The 19,923-nt window shown below is 53.1% G+C and overlaps 1 protein-coding gene across 1 annotated transcript; it reads right to left on the bottom strand.

Moving 5' to 3' along the window:
- Positions 1-3,740: 3,740 nt before the first annotated feature.
- Positions 3,741-16,572, bottom strand: LOC119103558 (toll-like receptor Tollo). The gene is made up of 2 exons (XM_037227138.1): positions 12,789-16,572; positions 3,741-4,479 (listed from the first exon to the last, which is right to left on the bottom strand). Exon 1 carries the CDS (start codon positions 16,384-16,386, stop codon positions 12,790-12,792), a length of 3,597 nt encoding a protein of 1,198 aa, XP_037083033.1. The 5' UTR covers positions 16,387-16,572; the 3' UTR covers positions 3,741-4,479; position 12,789.
- Between the last annotated feature and the right edge of the window lie 3,351 nt (positions 16,573-19,923).

Genomic DNA, 19,923 nt, shown 5'->3' on the forward strand with positions numbered 1-19,923 from the left:
CACGTAGAAATGCCGGCATCTCACATTCTCTGGCAAGAAATGGGCCCACATCGGCTCTCTTCCCCGGCCTTGCCAGAGGCTGGTGCGGCAGGCCGCTGTCACCCAACACCTCTGTCCACCCGCGGCCCCGTTTGTCCAGCTGCCCGCCTGCTGCGGGTGGTTTGCGAAGCGCGCCGCTATCGGTCAGCGGACTGGCGAACAACAACACGGCCTGGTGACGGCACTCTGAGGGCGCTTCACTCCGGGGGCGAGGCGTGCTGGGCCCGCCAGCGGTCCGTGCTGGGCCCGCCAGCGGTCCGTGCTGGGCCCGCCAGCGGTCCGTGCTGGGTCCGTTGGCGGTCCGTGCTGGGTCCGTTGGCGGTGCGTGCTGGGTCCGCCAGCGGTCCGTGCTGGGTCCGTCAACGGTGCGTGCTGGGTCCGTTGGCGGTTCGTGCTGGGTCTGCCAGCGATCCGTGCTGGGCCCACCAGCGGTCCGTGCTAGGTCCGCCAGCGGTCCGTGCTGGGTCCGTCGGCGGTCCATGCTGGGCCCACCAGCGGTCTGTGCTGGGTCCGCCAGCGGTCCGGCCCAGCGGCCTTTCAAACAGCGGGGCTGGAGCGGCCGATACGGGCGTGTAGCGACAGATCAGGCAGACTGCAGCGCCGCCGTCCGTGATGTTGTAGGCACCGACTGTTCACTGTCGTGGATATTGTCCTGCCGTGAGCCTCCTTTCTCGTCTACCTTGATGTGCTGGCGGAGGGGTTCTATCTGTACCCCCACCTATCTATCTGTACCCCCACCTATCCATCTGTCCATCTATGTTGAGGGAGTGTGTGTGTGTGTGTGTGTGTGTGTGTGTGTGTGTGTGTGAGAGAGAGAGAGAGAGAGAGAGAGAGAGAGAGAGAGAGAGAGAGAGAGAGAGAGAGAGAGAGAGAGGGAGAGAAAGAGATAAGGAGAGAGTGATAGAGAAAGAGGGAGAGAGAGATACGCACACACTCACATACATCCATATATATGTATGTATACATATATACATATATATATATATATATATATATATATATATATATATATATATATATTAGTTGGTTAGTGGTATGTTGCAGTCTCTAATGCAGCGCATTATTTGGAAGGTGTGTGAATACTCCCCATCTGACTGCCTGTTCGTGTTTAAGATGCAGCAGCATTAGTGGACCATAGTGCTACACAACAGAAAAAGTCCCTCACCGAAATGGGTTGGCTAAGCCACGCGCGGCAAATATAGTGTAATAGTGGTCGATGGGACCCCTCCCTTAGGAACTAGAGAACCTTGGCGATGTAAAAGTGAATGGTAGGTTCTCGCTTGAAATGATGCTCTGTCAGCGAGATGAATAATAGCCGCCGATAAAGATGAAACAATGTGGTTGCGCCACGGCGGGCAGATGTGGAACAATATGCGATTAATGGAGAGAAACAGATAGACAGGCAAGCGTCTGTGAATTTGGCAGGTTTTGCATCAGTACACAGCGTGAAGTTTGATGCCTGTCGGTGAGACTGACGTGTCCGCTGACGGGTTCGGCTGGGTAAAAACGGCGTATTCATAAACATCTAATGCCAGAGAAAGCACCTACATCAAATTATATAACATAGCATGCCTCATCCTGCTTGTTGGTTGTCTGATCCGTTCTTAATTCCATTTCCGGTTCGAGCCAGACAGGCGGCATGCCAGGCCCTCGCCATGTTTGTACATACCTGTCTATTTATTTCCCGTGTTCCCTGTGAGCCTCCCGGGGCACAAACGGACGCAGCTGCGCCACACAGGCGCGGCCGCCCCCCGCTGATAGCGACCAATTGTCGAACGGGGGTTTAACGGCGAGGCCGCCGTAGTGGGTGCGATGCCTGCCGTTTTTACGGCCAGCCTGTGCAGGCCGTGCAGGCCGGCGCGATCGGATGGCGGGCCCCCGCCGCGCCGGCCTGCAGTGATTCAGCCCGGCCTCGGCCCGGCCGTCATAAGTCAGGCGGCAGTGCCGGCCGCCACTATCCCGGCCGGAGGAGGCCGGCCTGGCGGCTGCCGCGGTCGAGGAGCCCGGCTTGGCGGCTGCCCCGGCCGAGGAGCCCGGCTTGGCGGCTGCCCTGGCCGAGGAGCCCGGCCTGGCGGCTGCCGCGGTCGAGGAGCCCGGCCTGGCGGCTGCCCCGGCCCGCCGGCTGCCCCGGCCGGAGGAGCCCGGCTTGGCGGCTGCCCGGCCGAGAAGCCCGGCTTGGCGGCCGCCCCGGCCCGCAGGCTGTCCCGGCCGGAGGAGCCCGGCTTGGCGACTGCCCCGGCCGGAGGAACCCGGCCTGCCGGCTGCCCCGGCCGGAGGAGCCCGGCCTGGCGGATGCCTCGCCCGAGGAGCCCGGCCTGGCGGCTGCCCCGTCCCGCCGGCTGCCCCGGCCGAGGAGCCCGGCTTGGCGGCTGCCCCGGCCGGAGCAACCCGGCCTGGCGGCTGCCCCGGCCCGCCGGCTGTCCCGGTCGGAGGAGCCCAGCCTGCCGGCTGCCCCCGCCCGCCGTCTGCCCCGGCCTGGCGACTGTCCCGGCCGGAGGAACCCGGCCCACCGGCTGCCCTCAGACGCGCAGTAGTGCTGACCGCCACAGCTGGCGCCGGCGAGACCGTCTGTTGGCGGATGTGACGACGGACCGGTCTTCTGTGCTGCGACAAAGGCTGCACGTCAGGCTGACTAACACCATCACGTCAGCTGGGATAATCCCCAAGGGCCAACTTAGAGCCTAGCTGTTGAGGGCTGGCTGTCAATAAGATATGCTTGTTGAGGGCTGGCCGTCAATAAGATATGCTATTTTTGCTTGTAGAGCCGGGACACATGACATCCGTCAGGCGGAAGTCAAGTCAGCCAAGTGTGCGCATATTCCTGAGGATCTTGGTTCTTCCAATTTATCACGCATTCTTTGCACAGGTCGTTCCAGCCATTTTCTACGGTGAGGCGAATGTAGGAGTGACGTAAAAGCTTCAGAGCACGCTGGTGTAGTCCAATGCTGGACTTATGTTCCCTGGTGGGCAGTTTCAATGTGTTAGATGCTACCGACTTGTTAAAACATCTACCTTTTGGCATGTTTGGCTAAAATCAGCGGAATCTTATCTCAAATGCTGTCTATACCCGAATGAGTTTGTGAACGACTCTGCGGTTATTCCTGTAGGCATTTTGGGTCACATGATGAATTTACGGGCTGGGGTTTTGATCACGAACTTGGTCGCGGCAAATCCAGCTGACTTGGACGTGATATGTTCTGCAGCGTTCTTCCGGTGCCAGGTGTGATCTCTGTGGCCATCCATGCCGTGCATGCATCAGTGCTCGGACAGCCAGTCAGATCATCCTGTGCCGTTGGCCTATGTCAGGTCCCGATGCCTGCTTCGCCTTTGGTTGGGAGCCCCCGGGCCGCTTGTTTTCCCTGCGGGCCGCCGTGTTTTGCAAACAAACCCACAGCTCGTTGCTGTAACTGCGAAAACAGAGATTGCATCGCGGAACAGACGGCGGCAGGCCGGTCAGCATCCGCAAAACAGATATCCGTGTTTTCGTACGCGATTTCGTTATCGGACCCGTGCGTTTCCAATATGTCCTTTGTAAATGGACGATCCGTGAACAACGCGTCGTACGTGTTGAATATCCCCAAGCTGACGTCGATCAGGCCTCCTCTTCGAGTGTACGGTGTCCGTTGCAACACATCTCGTCCGTCCTGTCGTCCGCAGCGTCGAACGTTAAAATTGGCCGCTCACAATAAGCATTTCGTGTATTGCCGTTCCGCCGCTTATCACAGAATACAGTAGCATCGCCGCCGATGTGGTCAGGTGACTAGAGCAACATAAACATGCGTGGGACTATACTCGACACGGAGCGCACCAGCGGCTCTGCTGGAGACAGGTGACTGTAGGCATGAAGCACGATGATAAAGCGCGAGAGATGAACACGACCCCGCAGCGCGACTGCCCCGTCCTTGCCAGTCGTCTGCTGCGCGTCCCGCTCAGCGATCACAGCACTGGGGGTCAGCTGCTCCAGCTGAGCGGGCCAGGGGCAAGCTGATCTGCTAATCCCGCGAAGTCCTGCTGATCCGCTGATCCCGATGAGTCCCGCTAATCCGCTGACCGCGCGGAGTCCTGCTGATCCACTGATCCCGCGGAGTCCTGTTGACCCACTAATCCGATGGAGTCCCGCGGATCCAATGACCCGTTAGAGTCCCACTGATCCGCTGACCCCGTGGAGTCCTTCTGATCCGCTGATCCGGTGGAGTCCCGCCGATCCACTGATCCCACAGAGTCCTGCTGATCCACTGATCCCGCAAAGCCCCGCGGAGCCCTGCTGATCCACTGATCCCGCAGAGTCCCACGGAGTCCGGCGGATCCGACGCGGTGCGCAGTCAGCGCCGCGGCTGCAGACGCACCTCGTCGAGCCCAGAGGCGGCCGGCGGAGCAGGCGGCCGCCAGCCAGCCACGGCCTGGTGGACACCGTCTGAGTGCGTACCCCTGAGGCTGCGTCTGAAACAGGGAAGACAAGCCGTGGTGAACGGACAGAGTGAGGCGAGACAAGGGGATATATATATATATATATATATATATATATATATATATATATCAGATGCATATATGTGTATATATACATAGATATTATGCATAGATATACATATATATATATATATATATATATATATATATATATATATATATATATATACATATATACATATATTTTTTCATCTTCATACATGTAAGAAACACTCATAATGGGAACATCACAAAGACACAATGGGAACACTATTGTCACAATCACATCGGAAGCGCTCACCGCCCACCACCTAGTAGCTCAAGAGTTCTGCAAGAATTTGTCTGTCTGTTTAAGGCCGGAGAGAGTTCGTTAATGAATATGCTTTCCCAAATTTGAAGACGTCTTCTGTCACTGCACGTCCGTAAAATGTCAGTGCTGTCTGTCAGTTGTTGTCGTGTCAATGTCATGTCGTGTTCCTGTCGCATGTGGTCCAGGGGTGCCCCGTCACGTAAGTGCATTGTCAGGCGTCGTGAGAGTGTCGTTGTGGTCACACCAATGTAGTGTGTGGGACGAAGTTTGCAGCCTTCGTTGTTGCATTGGAATTGATACACTACATTGGTGCATTTCAGTTTGTCGTGCTTGTCTGGGCTGTTTCTCATAAGAAAGTTCGATATCTTCTTATTACAATAGTAAATGACTATGTCTATTTTGTGGTCGTTTTTGCCTTTAACATGTTGAGAGATAATTTCCCGTAAAGCTTTTTTCGTCCTGTTTGTGGACAAACAGGATGAAAAAAGACAAGGGACAAGTTTGTGGACAAGGACAACAATTCAAAACGACTGTATACCGAAAACAGACTAACAACGGACGGTGCTTAAATGCTGACAGTGAGTGTCCTCGACGCTACAAAATTAGCGTCATAAGGTCCTTTCTTCGACGAGCATTTAAGCGCTGCTCTGATTGGACAGGACTACATTCAGAATTGTACACGAATCAAACAAATCCTGGTGAACAACGGTTTTTCAAATTCTGACATTGAAAACGAGACACAACGACATATGACAAGACACTTTGACAGCAAACCAAGGCAAGACATCCAACCGACCGTCAAACTGTACTATCAAAATCAAATGACATCTGCTCACAAACAGGATGAAAAAGCTTTACGGGAAATTATCTCTCAACATGTTAAAGGCAAAAACGACCACAAAATAGACATAGTCATTTACTATTGTAATAAGAAGATATCGAACTTTCTTATGAGAAACAGCCCAGACAAACACGACAAACTGAAATGCACCAATGTAGTGTATCAATTCCAATGCAACATCGAAGGCTGCAAACTTCGTCCCACACACTACATTGGTGTGACCACAACGACACTCTCACGACGCCTGACAATGCACTTACGTGACGGGGCACCCCTGGACCACATGCGACAGGAACACGACATGACATTGACACGACAACAACTGACAGACAGCACTGACATTTTACGGACGTGCAGTGACAGAAGACGTCTTCAAATTTGGGAAAGCATTTTCATTAACGAACTCTCTCCGGCCTTAAACAGACAGACAAATTCTTGCAGAGCTCTTGAGCTACTAGGTGGTGGGCGGTGAGCACTTCCGATGTGATTGTGACAATAGTGTTCCCATTGTGTCTTTGTGATGTTCCCATTACATATATATATGTATATATATATATATATTACACATATATATGTATGTATATAAGGATAGAGAGGAGCGAAACAGAGGTGGTAGAGGGGAGACAGAGTGCCTCACACCGTGATTAGAGCACGTGGAAAACATTATGAGGGACACGGACAATATTTGTTTCCTCTTTTCCAATATTTGGACACAAATATTTGTTTCCTCTGAGCACCACTTAGGTGTGCACAACTGAATTAATCATTTCAAAGCACGTCCAAGGTCTGGTGTAACCTAAGGTTATTAATGTGTTGAGCTACAAGGATGTTAGAGGGGAGAACAGGTAAGGCACCGGTCTGGAAACTGACAATTCATTACCCGGATTTAGCATTTGCCAAGCATTTTGATGAGGGCTTTCACGATAACACTCCCGACGTTCTTGTGCGTGGGGCCAATGCGCGAGAACGCTCCGAGAATAAATGGACTGCTTCCGGTACAATTGCAGTCAGCACTATGATTAGCCTCACGTGCTCCTCTGCAACAGCTTTACACCGAGACATAACTCATGAGTCAACAGGGAGGGTTCGGCGGCTAAAGCAAGTGGCTTGTTGGCGGCCGTGATTTGTGGCCTGCCTTAGCAAGGTCAGCCCTTTGATGTTGCCGGGCCGGGCCGGGCCGGGCCGGCCGCCGCGTGGGACAGCGGCAGTCGTCGTGCTCGTCACAGACGACTTCGGTCCCACGCACCGCCCCACCGCCCGCCCGCCCGGCCTGGCGGCGGCCGCTCCGCCATACGGAACGGGTCGCGTCAACTATCCTTCTGTTGTGTGCTAGTCACAAAACCATTTGGTTTTAATTCCAGATTCACCCGTTATTGTTGAATTAGTTGTATCATCTATATAGTACTGTAATCATTGCGATCCAGGATATTCAAAACTCGCCTATCCGAAAAGGCCGAAAGTTTGTCCGCTGTCCTCAAAAGGGAAATCGGATTTGACGAAACGGACAATTACCTCGTATTCAACGCGGCCATAAAAACTAAATACCGCCAGGCTATTTGGGAGCATAGGCGATAATGTAAGCACCTGCTGGCAGTGTTCCCTTGCTCCCCTTTCTTTTCTGTGCATTTTGGCGTCTGCAGCAAAACACGAATGAACTGTGAAATTACGCAAATTCAGGACCGCGAGCCACATCCACACTCCGTTTAGATACTGGGCCTATTCAGCCCTGCCTTGGGCTATAACCACTGACAAGCTGCTGGAGCGCTTTCTCTCTCGCAGTGCAGCGATGGATCGCGGCGACGGGAGCTCGCAGTGCAGCGATGGACTGCGGCGACGGGAGCTCGCAGTGCAGCGATGGACTGCGGCGACGGGAGCTCGCAGTGCAGCGATGGACTGCGGCGGCAGGAGCTCGCAGTGCAACGACGGACTGCGGCAACGGGAGCTCGCAGTGCAGCGATGGACTGCGGCGACGGGAGCTCGTAGTGCAGCGATGGACTGCGGCGACGGGAGCTCGCGGTGCAGCGATGGATCGCGGCGACGGGAGCTCGCGGTGCAGCGATGGATCGCGGCGACGGGAGCTCGCAATGAAGCGATGGATCGCGGCGACGGGAGCTCGCAGTGCAGCGATGGATCGCGGCGACGGGAGCTCGCGGTGCAGCGATGGATCGCGGCGACGGGAGCTCGCGGTGCAGCGATGGATCGCGGCGACGGGAGCTCGCAATGAAGCGATGGATCGCGGCGACGGGAGCTCGCAGTGCAGCGATGGATCGCGGCGACGGGAGCTCGCGGTGCAGCGATGGACTGCGGCGACGGGAGCTCGCAGTGCAGCGATGGACTGCGGCGACGGGAGCTCGCAGTGTAGCGATGGATCGCGGCGACGGGAAAGTGATTGATTGTTCGTAATCGGTGTCCGTGATGCCTTCCATGGGAGCATTTATCTTGCTTGGCGACTGAAAACAGTCGCTCGCTGCCGTCATGTATGTTATATATGTTACGAGCGGCATACATTGCGGCCGTGGCGGGATCAGCCAGTCTGCAAAAACATGCGTTTGATGGGCTATGAAGCCGAAGAGCACCATCGCAGAACAGATATGTGTGAGCGAAACGGCGCATGGTGGCTCAAGTCCGCATCAACTGTCCACTATCGGACTGAGCAAAATGAAAAAGATCGACTGGACGTCTGTTGGATCAATGACATGAATTAAAGATGCGCTGGAAGCATCGAAGTCTGGTAGGTCTCCGCGTGCGCGCCGGGCTCATAGTTAACAACTTTCGGCACCGCGCCTGGGCTCATAGTGGTGCCAACACCAGGAGTGGTCAATTTCGTGGACATTTGGAGCGAGCTCCTGAAGTGGAGGTCCGTGCCAACTTAATGCAAGCTTCCTCTCGTACCGCCACCTCGGCTGCAGCCTGCTGAATTAATGAGCTATTAACGCAATGTAATCAGCTTAAAAAGCCGTAAGTGACAATGAAGGGTGCTTTAGTTAACTAGACGGCAGCTAATTTCAGAGATAGATGCACAGTAAGACGGCTAACTCGTCATTACGCCTGGCCCCGCTCACCCAGATCAAGTCAATGGACATACTCCGCACACGTGCTCCGCTTTATTAAGGTCAGTTCTCATGAGAATCAGCACCGGTATGCCGGCGCCAACCCACCTCCTGTTGGTTCGCAGCGAAGCCTTTGTGCGGCTGCTGGTTTTCATTCACCGGGCGGCTTGGAGGAGCGCTATATTGCCCGGCCGGCCAAACTTACATGCACCCACCACTGACATGTTTCCAATAATGATCCGACCAGCAGCCACGGGCAAACAAGCTGGAGAAACCCCAGCCAGCCGCTGTCCGCATCGCTTTCAGGAGGGAAGGCTGAAACTTTTGGTCCGAGTTGAGGCGGGAGGGAGGCGTGTTGCGTGCCTCGTACGGAGGCAGTGCACGTCAGCAAGAATGACCGCGGCGTGCAGGCGGAGTACGAGAGAACGTCGGACGCCAGAGAACGGACAGGCTTGGCAGACCGGTAGTTCTGTTTTCAAATGGTAGGCCTGTAGCGATGATATTTTCCAAGTGCCGGATGTAGCTCGCTCTGACCTTGCGCGAGGACATAATTTCATGCGAACGATGATGTGCTTTCACTGTCTGCATGTGAACTCGGTGTTCTAATCGCTTTCGACTACAGTTCAAACAATTCTCGCCACCCCGAAAGCGATATGAGCTTTCTGAATTACTGAATCTGTTGATTGGCTCCAGGTTCCGGTTCATTTCGGCTGTAACAGCCTGGGTTTGGCCCGTTGAAAACAAACTATCATTGCGAAAACCAACGTTCGGTCGCATTATGGGCAGGCTTAAAATGATCAGAAACTCCGTCGCTGAAGCACTCTTCGCCTGCTCGCCAGCCCAGTGTGGTGGTCGGCCATTCCTCCCTGGCGTCTAATTCCGACTTCCACCGGATTTGGAAGCCCGCAGATAATCGGCACTTTGCGTCGATAGGTGCTTCGTAAAATTTTACATCTCAGCCGTAAAAGTATAATCAAAGCGTATTCAGAACGAAGAGCCGAGCGTTGATTACTGATTTAAGGAGGATGAAAACAATGCAGTGAACCGGTCGATCTGGGCAAAGATTCGCTGAAAGTGATTAGGAATTCAAAAAAGTTCTTATATGGGGACCCAAGCATTTTCCACTCACAACAGTTTTGAAGGAGGCACTTCCAAGCATGGGTCTGCTTTAATTTAAAGAGACCGTTACAAACTTAGCGGGCCTGAGACTATGGAGTAAAATGTGCATGACAGATAGCTACAGATAATTTTTAACTGCAAACGCGGTAGCAGCGTGTAAAGTCTGTTTTGCTCACCGCATGGTGTACATGCTTGACATTTAGCAGACGTCGTTGGGATTAGCATGAAGATGAACTTGGTAGCATTTTAGATGAATGACAAAAGTGCCCTTTTACCCTCACTTTAAAAAAGTTTGTTCTTACCTTGAAAGAGCATCCTTTTACATGAGAGAGCTTTTAGCTTCGAAAGAGTCTCTTCTTATTTTTAGATAATGTCTTCACTTTTAGGACTTTTTCTTAATCTTAAAAGGTTCCCTTTTATTTTAAGGAGATACTTCCCACGCTTAAAGAGTTTCCTCTTAATCTTAAGATTCCCTTCCAATCCTTTCGTTATTTCTCGTAGCGTTTCAATGCAAAGTCACTGACGAGTACACTGAGCAAATAACAGCTAATCCTAAGAGGGGACAAAACTTAAACAACAGCAGCATATGCATGAGGACTACAATTTTTTATTTCCCGTTTCGGGTGTAGCACTTTCAAGCAGTATTTTAGGTGATGTGCCACTTCTAATATAAGAAAGGTAAATTTATGTAATACAAAAGTGTTGTCTATCCAAACTGTCTATGGACCAGCACAACTTTTGCTTAAAAATTGAATGTAGCGTTCTAACACAGCTCAGCACGCCGTGATCTGGCACGAACACACTGCTCTTCATTACGTGTAACCCTTGCATAGCCTGCGATTCCCCAATGAAACGCTACACTGATCGATATCAGATAGGTATATGAAGAATGATAGCAGTTACATTCGTACCCGAAAGACATTTACACGTTGTCAGCATATGTAAATAGCTTGATAAAGCAAATGAAAGCAAAAATTTACTACTAAGACATATCTTAGGAAGTTTTCACAGAGCAATCAAGCCGCGTGACTAGGAGGCTGGGGGGGGGGGGGGGGGTTGGAGCTATCCACATTTAACACATTAAGTATCCTGCATGGAAGCAAATGCTCTTGTCGCCATGTATGCAGGCATTTTTGTTCTGCTGGCGCACAGCATAATTCAGTACTTACTGGGGCGGCTAAATTCAGCTACTGGGGAGAGATACTTGGACGACTGTGCATGCCGTTGGGCGACTGGGAAGGTATTTCCCCGCCCAGCCAACACGTTTAGATATGACCTGCATGATGACGCGTAAATATCACCAGGGACATTTGAAAATGGTCAATATGACATCGTTGTGCTGTATGTGTTAGACGAGTAGCATTAACCCTATAAATGATACAACACAATGGTACAACGACCCAACGAACGCATCTACATCACTTTCAAATCACACACGAGCCTTAGGGTAGACGCCTTGGCCCTCTGCCGCATTTGCCGCATTTCATAGCGCATAGCAGATTGTTCGCGGAGTGGGGAGGGGCAAGGGTCGGCGCAACACACCCTGCCTCTTCCGAACTACGAATGATCTACACAGAAAGCTATTGGATTGGCCTGAACGACATTTCGTGATTGGTCACAATTTTTTCGTTGATCGGTGATTGGTCCTATGCTGTCAGGTTAAGGCTAGCTCGTTACCCAGGGATCAGACCTTTTCAGAGTTATATTTCAAAATTTGCGCAACCATGCGATACATCAGTTTGGTGCGTATACGGGTGTGTTTTTATGCAATCTTGAGAGCATTCATTTTTGTGTTTCAAACCAATTCATATGGTGCAGAGGTTTCATGAGTGGAACGGTGTAACGGTGTATGCACCGTTCTATGGGGGGATATACTAAAAGGGATTCGTCGGCTGCATCGGCGCCGCATCATCACCCACACGACGTAGAAAGTTCGATTTCGAGTGGTCAATCCTTTTTTAAATTTGATTCAAATCAAGCGGGTAACTCCAGAGGCTCATCAGGAAGGGAAGCCCGAGCCCCCTTCCGTGCCGAAAAAAAAATGTTTTCATAGGTAAACATTTTTTTGGGTATTTTTTGTATTCTTACACCCTAGACAATGGTAAAGTTTCCTAGCCTCCAACTTTGTAAAGAAAGGATGCCAAGTCCGGGAGAGACTCGTTTTCAGACTATTTTGAGATTAGACTACGCCATTTCTTTCTGCTCAGTAGCCCCTCGCCCCCCCCCCCACACCTTATTGTACAAAGCTGTGTGAAACGACGCCCCTGGCTATAAATGGCTCCAGACACAAGCTTAAAAAATCAGCGTGATGAGTTTCTACTCAGCTCCCTCCCCTCTCTCCCCAAGAAAATGTTGACTGTTCTCCTGGGTAACTTCCTGTCGCCCACGCTGGCAGAAGCGTTGTCATACGGAGATTCTAAAAAGGCCGCTCCGCAGAAGCCATGAAAGCCAGACACGAAGCGGGTGCCAAAACATGTGCATTGAATGTCCTTGGGGCTCACAATAACTTGAGCGTGCTTCCAGGGCGCGACAAGAAAATATTTCCAACAGAGTAAAGGTTGCATCGACCTCCGCTCCCTTGTGGGCAAGGGTTCTGCCAAAGTTTGCATGCATGTGATTATGGTATCAATTGGTTCGATGATGTCTGCGTTGGTGTACCCAGAGCATGGCAACAGGTTCTTGAGGTATTTTGCGCTATTTTAAACAGCAAAAAGGTGATCCAATTTCAAAACCTCACATTCGTACAGGGTGGATATGTGGACATTGAAAATACATGTGCAAATGTGCAAACATGTTTCAGGATCAAGCAGCCGCATGATCAATGCATGCCCATATAGCCGCAGATAGCCGACAGTTCCCCAGCCCTCAGATCGGGGTCACAGGGAAAAAGTGTTCAGTGTTCAGTGTTCAGTGTTCAAATGTTCAGTGTTCAGCTGTGCTGGGAGAGGGACTTGTGTAGAAATCACGTAAAAAACGAACTCACCTCAGCCCCAGACGCTCTCCATGGTGTCAGGGGTGCGCCGATAGCACACGCTCTCGTCGATCTCCGAGTAGTGGGAGACCGAGTTCAGCACTCGATGGTTGTTCTTCACGTCTGGCAGGGCGAAGCGGAGCTTCTCCCAGAACCGTTTGTCCTCCCAACTAATGCACATGTTGGCTTTCAGGCAAAGCCGCAAGTCAGGGTCCAGCTCCCGGTGCGTCACGTCTCCTAGCATCACCACTATCAACCGCTTCTGGCGGTCCTTGAGCACCTCGTGGTGCGCCGACTTGAACTGGAAGCGGCACCACTCGTTCTCCACGAAGTTTTTCGAGAGCACCATGATTGTCCGGCGGCTCGACTCGACCGCCTCGACGATCGTGTCGGCCAGGTAGGCGCTGTGCGGGAAGTCGCGGTCGTGCAGCGCCAGCCGGTACGGCGGCTCGCTGCGCTCCAGCTTGGGCACCAGCACGTGGTGCACGAACGACCGGTCCCGGTCGCTGTAGCTGACGAAGGCGTCGAACAGCCGCTCGTGCGGCTCGTCCAGCGCCGAGCGGTAGCAGACGCGCACGCCGCAGCGCGAGTGGATCCATACGCGCAGCTCGGTCCTGTACACAGACACGAGGACGAGCAGGCAGACGAGCAGCGTCACCATCGCCAGGGCGCTCACCACGATCACCGCGTACTCGGACGCCGACATCGTCCGGCCGGTCGGCTCCGTCTGTCTCGTGTAGCACGTGCCGTTTTCTGCGTGCACCGGCACTCCGCTGTCCCTTCCACCGAAGAAGCAAACCAGCGCGCTGACATCGTCCACCTTTCTGACGTTGGTGGCCAGCCAGCCGCGGAGCTGGCTGACAAAGTTACACTCGCAGCTCCAGGGGTTGCCGACAAGTCCGATTTCGACCAGGTAGGGGTTCCGCTGCAGCTCCCATGCCGAGAACATGGCCAGCTGGTTGCCGTCCAGACGCAGCACTTCCAGCTGGATCAGCGGCACAAACGTGACGTCCGCCACCTGACGGAGCCGGTTGTCCTGCAGGTGAAGCTCTCGGAGGTGGTTCAGACCGACGAACTCCTGGCCGTGGAGTTCAGTGATAACGTTGGACTCCAGGTGAAGGACGGTAAGGCTTGGGAGACCAGCAAAGGTTTCGTTGTGAATGACCTCTATGTGGGAACCGTTCAGGTAGAGCACCTGCATGTTTTTGCGGCCCAGAAACGTCAAGCTGGAGAGATTGCGGAAGACGTTCCCGTCCAGGTACACCTGGGTAGCATCCATTGGCAGGCGGTCTGGAATCTCTTCAAACCCGTTGTTCGTGCAGTCGATGATGTTTGAGGACCACGATTGGTCATGGTAACAGTCACACTTGTTTGGACACGTCATCTCACAGTCGCAAGCATCAAAATCGCAGCAGTGGCATGTTGTAAAGCAATGGGTTTGGTACGGACACAAAAACATTGAGGTGTCGGCGTCTACCAGAGGAACGAAAGCACGTTCTCGACTGTAGGTCAGTCTACAGTAGATACTCTCCAAGTCCATGATGCGTGGATATTGATAGAGATTTTCGATCTGATCATACCGCTGCAACCACTCCATGCCACAGTCACAGATGAAGGGATTCCCACCGACATATACTTCAGGCATAACATTTGTGCCGTTCGGCATGTTCAACCTCAAGGCATTCAGCTCCAGCTTCGTGATTTGGTTGGCAAACAGGTCGACTCGTGACAGGTTAGTCATGAGAAAGAATGTGTACTGCTCCACGTGCGTGATCAGATTATCGTTGAGCACCAGCAGCTCGACACTGTTCGGCAGGCTCTTGCCGCTCAGTGACGTCAGCCTGTTGAAACTGGCGTCCAGGGTCGTGATGGACATCTGACTTGCAACGTCGTCATAGTTTCCTAGCTGCCGAATCTTGTTCTGATGCAGATCCAGCCATTGAATGCCATTTGGAAGCATGCCGTAGTCGAACGTGTCGATTTGATTGTTGCTCATGTTCAGCCAACGCAGACGTGACAGACCACGGAAAAGGCCGCTGATGTTCGTTAGCTGGTTCCCATCCAGCCGAATGGCTTCGAGAGCTGCGTTTGATTCGAACGCTTCAAACTGCACTGCGCTGATCAGGTTGTTGGCTAGGTTGAGGACTTTCAGCTGCGGAAGGCTGCTCAGCATTTTGCTCGTTACGTTGGTGAGCATGTTTCCCTGCATGTGGAGAGACTGCAGTTGATTCATGCCAAAGAAACGCTTATCTTCTACGCTAGATGCGTAATTACTCCCGAGATCTAAGGTTTCTAGCAGGTGAAGGTCTTCAAATGCCTCGGGAACACGGGTCAGACGATTCTCGTTCAGTTTCAGGTTCCTTAGATTGGTGGTGTTTTTGAACGCTCCCTTGCGAACAGTGTCAATGATGTTGCCGTCCATCGACAGGGAACTTAACATGTGTAGACCATTCAAGCTTAGGGTATCGATTCTGTGCAAATTGTTGCGCGACAGAGCCAACGTATGGAGGTTGGAGAGGGCGGCAAACGTGTTTGCAGATATAGCATCAATTTGGTTGTCCTGGAGCTTCAGCATCTGCAGGCTGTAGAGGTCTGAGAACATGGACTGGTCGATCTGGTTCAGCCTGTTGGCCGACACATCCAGCACGACGAGCCGCACCAGCCCGGAAAAGGTCTGAGAGTTGATCCACGTGGAGGTGAGCTGGTTTCCGGAGAGGTCCAGCAGCTGCAGCTGGCTGAGGCCGGAGAACAGGCCGGGCGTCAGTGCCGACAAGCTGTTGTTGGCTAGTCGGATCTTGGACAGGGTGGTCGTCCTCAGGAACAAGTCGTGCGGCAGGCTGACCAGCTCGTTGCCGGACAGGTCCAGCTGGCCGAGAGAGGGCACGCTGTCCAGCGCTCCGTCCTCCAGCAGCTCCACACGGCTATGGCGCAGCGACAGACGCAGCAGCGCCGGGAAGGGCTCGAGCATGGCAGTACCCACGGTCGGCACACGGTTGTGGCTCAGGTCAAGTGAGGTCACCTCCGGCAGGCGACACTCGAGCGGACCCGACAGCGAGATCGGGTCACCGGCACCGTGCAGGCCCAGACCCTCGGCGTCCTGGATGTGGTTGTGCGACAGGTTAAGGCTCCGCAGGTTCTGCAGAGGACACAGCAGCGCGCCGGGCAGTGTCCACAGCCTGTTGTGGCTGAGGTCCAGGTGCTGGAGCGCCTGCAGCTCACCCAGGGCGCCGCCCTCCACCACCATGTGCACGTCGTCGTTGAACGTTCTCAGGCTGAGGGAGCGCAGCTGCCTCAGCTGGTCTAGCACCGCGGGCAGCGTGGCGATCCTGCACCGTTCCACCGTCAGCTCCGCCAGGCCAGTCAGACCAGAGAACGTGCCGTTGCTCAGGTAGCTCTCGACGTCCGCACTGCGACACCGGGTCACCAGCGAGGTGACACTGGACTCGGGGAGTGTCGCACTTTTCCCGCCGACAGTGAAGGCAGCGTCGATCGCCCTCGGTCGGCAGAGAACACGGATCTGTCCGCCGTCCACACTGCTCTCCCAGCTGCACTCGGACTCGGCGGCCGTCGCCGCCGCGAGTCCCAGCAGGAGCGCCACCAGCGGCGCCATTGCACTCTCATCCACGCACTCGCGTCACCTGCAGCGATCCCGTGTGCTGCTGGTCAGCTCCACCAACTCATCACCAGCAGCCGCATGCCGTCGCAGTCACCAGCCGGTCACCGTCACCACTTCAGGCCCGCACTCAGTCGGCGGCAGGCACGAGCGTCCGAGCGGCGTCCCGACGCTCCACCGGCGTCCGCGGCTCGTGCCAGACTAACAGGGCGCGATGCGGCCGGTGCCGAGCAGCGGGCCCGTCTCTCCAGTCAGCTGGAGTTCGGGCCGACTCATGCGCTCGTCGGTAGATGGCAGCAGCTGTCGTCTCCACGCTTGTCGGCAGGTTATGCTTACTGGAGCACAAAGGTTTTACAGCCCGTCGGACCGGATGTAAGCCATGTTTCTTCGTTTGTGGAGAAATTCGATACCATCACTACAGTGACAAATTCCCAGTGTGGAGGAGTAAACAATGTGAAAGCCACGTTTCAAAGATACCGCTCAAAAAATGCTATCGATCATTGCTGATTTATTGCGATGCGCTTGGAGGCATGATAGTTCCCCGATAACTGCGGCATAGACAAGAACATGCTTCTGTCCAGGGACGACTTATGCGTTTCATCAACAAGTGAAGCTTACGTGGGAAGTACGTGCTCGTCTGTCAGATATCAACATAAGCCTTACCAGTGTATGTACAGCCGTGTGCTATCGAAATGACTGATGAGTCGTGTCGTTAGCCAAGTGAAGAACATACAATAATGCCAGTAAAAAGACCACATCTGATTACAATGCGTAATCTATCAACCACGCGGACTGCAAACACAATCATGATTCACTTGACACAGGCCAGGATCGGGGCGGCTGGTAGGTCAGCTGACTTCCTGGCTTCTTGACTGTTTTTTGGTGTCCCGACGGCGGCCTTTTTAGATTACACGTCAGCTGCCGGCGTAGGTGGGGCGCGGAGGAGGGGTGGAGGCGTGCGCGCGGCAGCTGGCCTGGCAATGTGAGCCGCTTCCTCCCTCTCGTCTATCTTCTCTCTCTCTCCTCTTCTCTTCTCTACTCTCAGGTTCTCTCTCTCTCTCTCTCTCTCTCTCTCTCCTCTCTCTCTCTCTCTCTCTCTCTCTCTCTCTATCTCTCTCTCTCTCTCTCTCTCTCTCTCTCTCTCTCTCTCTCTCTCTCGCCGCCGCCGAGGCACTCTCTAACTGATCCGCTCACGCACCGGCTACCACACGCATCGACACGCGGCCTGGTCCGGCAGATGCGACGTAATTAGCATGGCTCGTTTGTCAGCGTGCCGTCATTTATCACTGGCCTGCGTGCAGTTGCTGCTGCTTGCTGGTGACGGAGTGGTGCAGGAGGCTACATGTGAGGGACAAATGGAAGCAGGCGTTTGTGTGAAGAGCTTACTGGCGTGAGTAGAAGCTGTTCCTTGTAATCGGCGTCCCAACCGCTTGAATAACTTGTCGCTCTCCGCTCCTTAAGTCAGGGGGTGCGACTCCCGCTCAGGTGTAGCCACGTGATGGCCGGTGAAGTAACATCAAACCGGAACTGACCTTTTCCATACGCTAACCCACAGGCAGGTTACAGACCACCGCTCAAATTAGGTCACGCAGTCTTAGAACAGAGCGCCAAACCCGAACCGCACATCAGACGAACGTATAGTTCGAGGACCACTAGATACCTCATCTCACTTGCCCACACTCATGAAAACTAAGGTGTGGTGGCGTAGCTGTACGTTGAGAAACGAGCCAAACAAGTAAGCTCCGAATGAGATTGTCATTCCTGCGGGTCTGCAAAACATTGTCGGTAGCAGGTTTCATGTATGATTACATCCCTTTGTATCTTGGAAGCTGGTTGTGATTCATGTCTTACAATCTACAGCTCGTGCCTTCTCGTGTATATCTGCACGATGTATTTTGTTTTTGTTAGTGCTTGTGATGGTAGCCTTGCCCAATAATAGAAACGTAGCGCAAGTGTGGTAATGATCCTCCACATCCTTCCTCGAGTTATTGTTATGGCTTGCTTGGGTACATATAAATCCGCCGTCTAGCTCGAGCTAACCGGTGGGCTTAAAACAACGCCAAGGAATATGCAGTGTCAGCACATTTTTGCAAACACCGTATGCTAATAAAGCCCAAATGAAGACGTGCGTGTGCATCACTTGCGTACTTTTTGTATGTTCAAGCTCTTCACTTTCCGCGCCTAGTTCGCGAAACATAAATACTTGGGGATATTAAGAGTCACCGTTCAGAACAGATTGACCTGAAACCAGCACTCATATACATTATTTGGTCGTTATTTAAATCACACCTTAGATACAGAACACGCTTCGAAGCGAACTGTTTTCGAACCATCTTGGACATTGCGCAAACAATGCCTCTGGCCGATGCACAAGACGACCAAATGGTATGTATCCACGAGCATGAAATATTGCTGTAAAAAATGTTCACTGACATTGAAACAGAACAGACAAGCTTACACCAAGAGCAGCGTCTCGAGGATCCACATTAGGAGCGGAGCACTCTGGCTGCACCTTGCGTCAGAATTGTTCAGGCAGAAACCATTGAAAACTTTAAGCCACACAAGCTCTTTGCTGTTAACGTTTGCGGGGGTAACCTTGTTTGATTTCATTCGTTGCACAATGCGCTGGCACCCTGGCGGTGCGGGCGGCGGCTGCACGGCGCGGCTGCATTGTTTCTGTGACGCCTGGCGTGTCGCAGTGCCGGCTTTGTTGGGGCCGTATTTCAGCGTGCCGCCGCGCCGGGTCTGCTCAGGCCGCGCCGGCGGCGCTGCAGGCCGGCCAGCCGCGCCGCAGCTTCGCTGAAGGACTCCGCCTCAACAGGCCCCAGTAATGAGACGGCACGGATGTCGACACTCCGGGCCCGGCTCGCGTGCCGCGCGGCTCAAAGCCGCCCCGGGTGAAAGGTGACGACGGAGAACAATTGCTGGTGTTGAAACGGACAGTTGAATGGAATCGTGTTGTGAGAGAGATTTCTGGGTAATTTGGAGGCGAGATGCAGCGTTGTATCAAGATGCACGGGAACTGCTGCGCTTTATGCATAGACGTTATCTTGCTCCAAATGTTAGTGACAAATTTCCAAGACTACCGTCAGTGCGCACCGAATTGTGCGAATGATTACATTCCAATGCCAGGAGATTAAGAAATAATGCCAACCATACCATCACTTATGCTACCACTACCATATTGTGGGTCCAATTTACGAAATGTCATGTCAAAATTCAGTTGGCAACACTGTTAAGGTGGACGACACCCCCAGAAGTGTAAATGCTTGCAGATGTCTTATAACAGATGCAGGTAATGGGTACACAGACGAAACTTTTGTAACCATGCGCATATGGCTATAAGTCAAGTCATTAGTGTTAATCACGGAACCAGCGAGAGAGCGTCTAGAGCGATAGAGCTCCAACCATTAACGGACCGCCTCCGGTCGCGTGGAAAGATAGTCACAGAGCAAATTCAAAGCTGCACTCTCGGCAAACAAAAAATATGTTCATCGATTATGCTGCCTGAGATGTTACTTTTTGGCCACCTTG

This window comes from Pollicipes pollicipes, unplaced genomic scaffold (assembly GCF_011947565.3).
Source record: "Pollicipes pollicipes isolate AB1234 unplaced genomic scaffold, Ppol_2.1 Scaffold_5724;HRSCAF=6776_pilon_pilon_pilon, whole genome shotgun sequence".
NCBI classification, from domain to species: Eukaryota; Metazoa; Arthropoda; class Thecostraca; order Pollicipedomorpha; family Pollicipedidae; genus Pollicipes; species Pollicipes pollicipes.

Bases quoted from the DNA above. Each gene is read 5' to 3' on its own strand.
- LOC119103558 (XM_037227138.1), bottom strand. From the start codon at position 16,386: ATGGCGCCGCTGGTGGCGCTCCTGCTGGGACTCGCGGCGGCGACGGCC.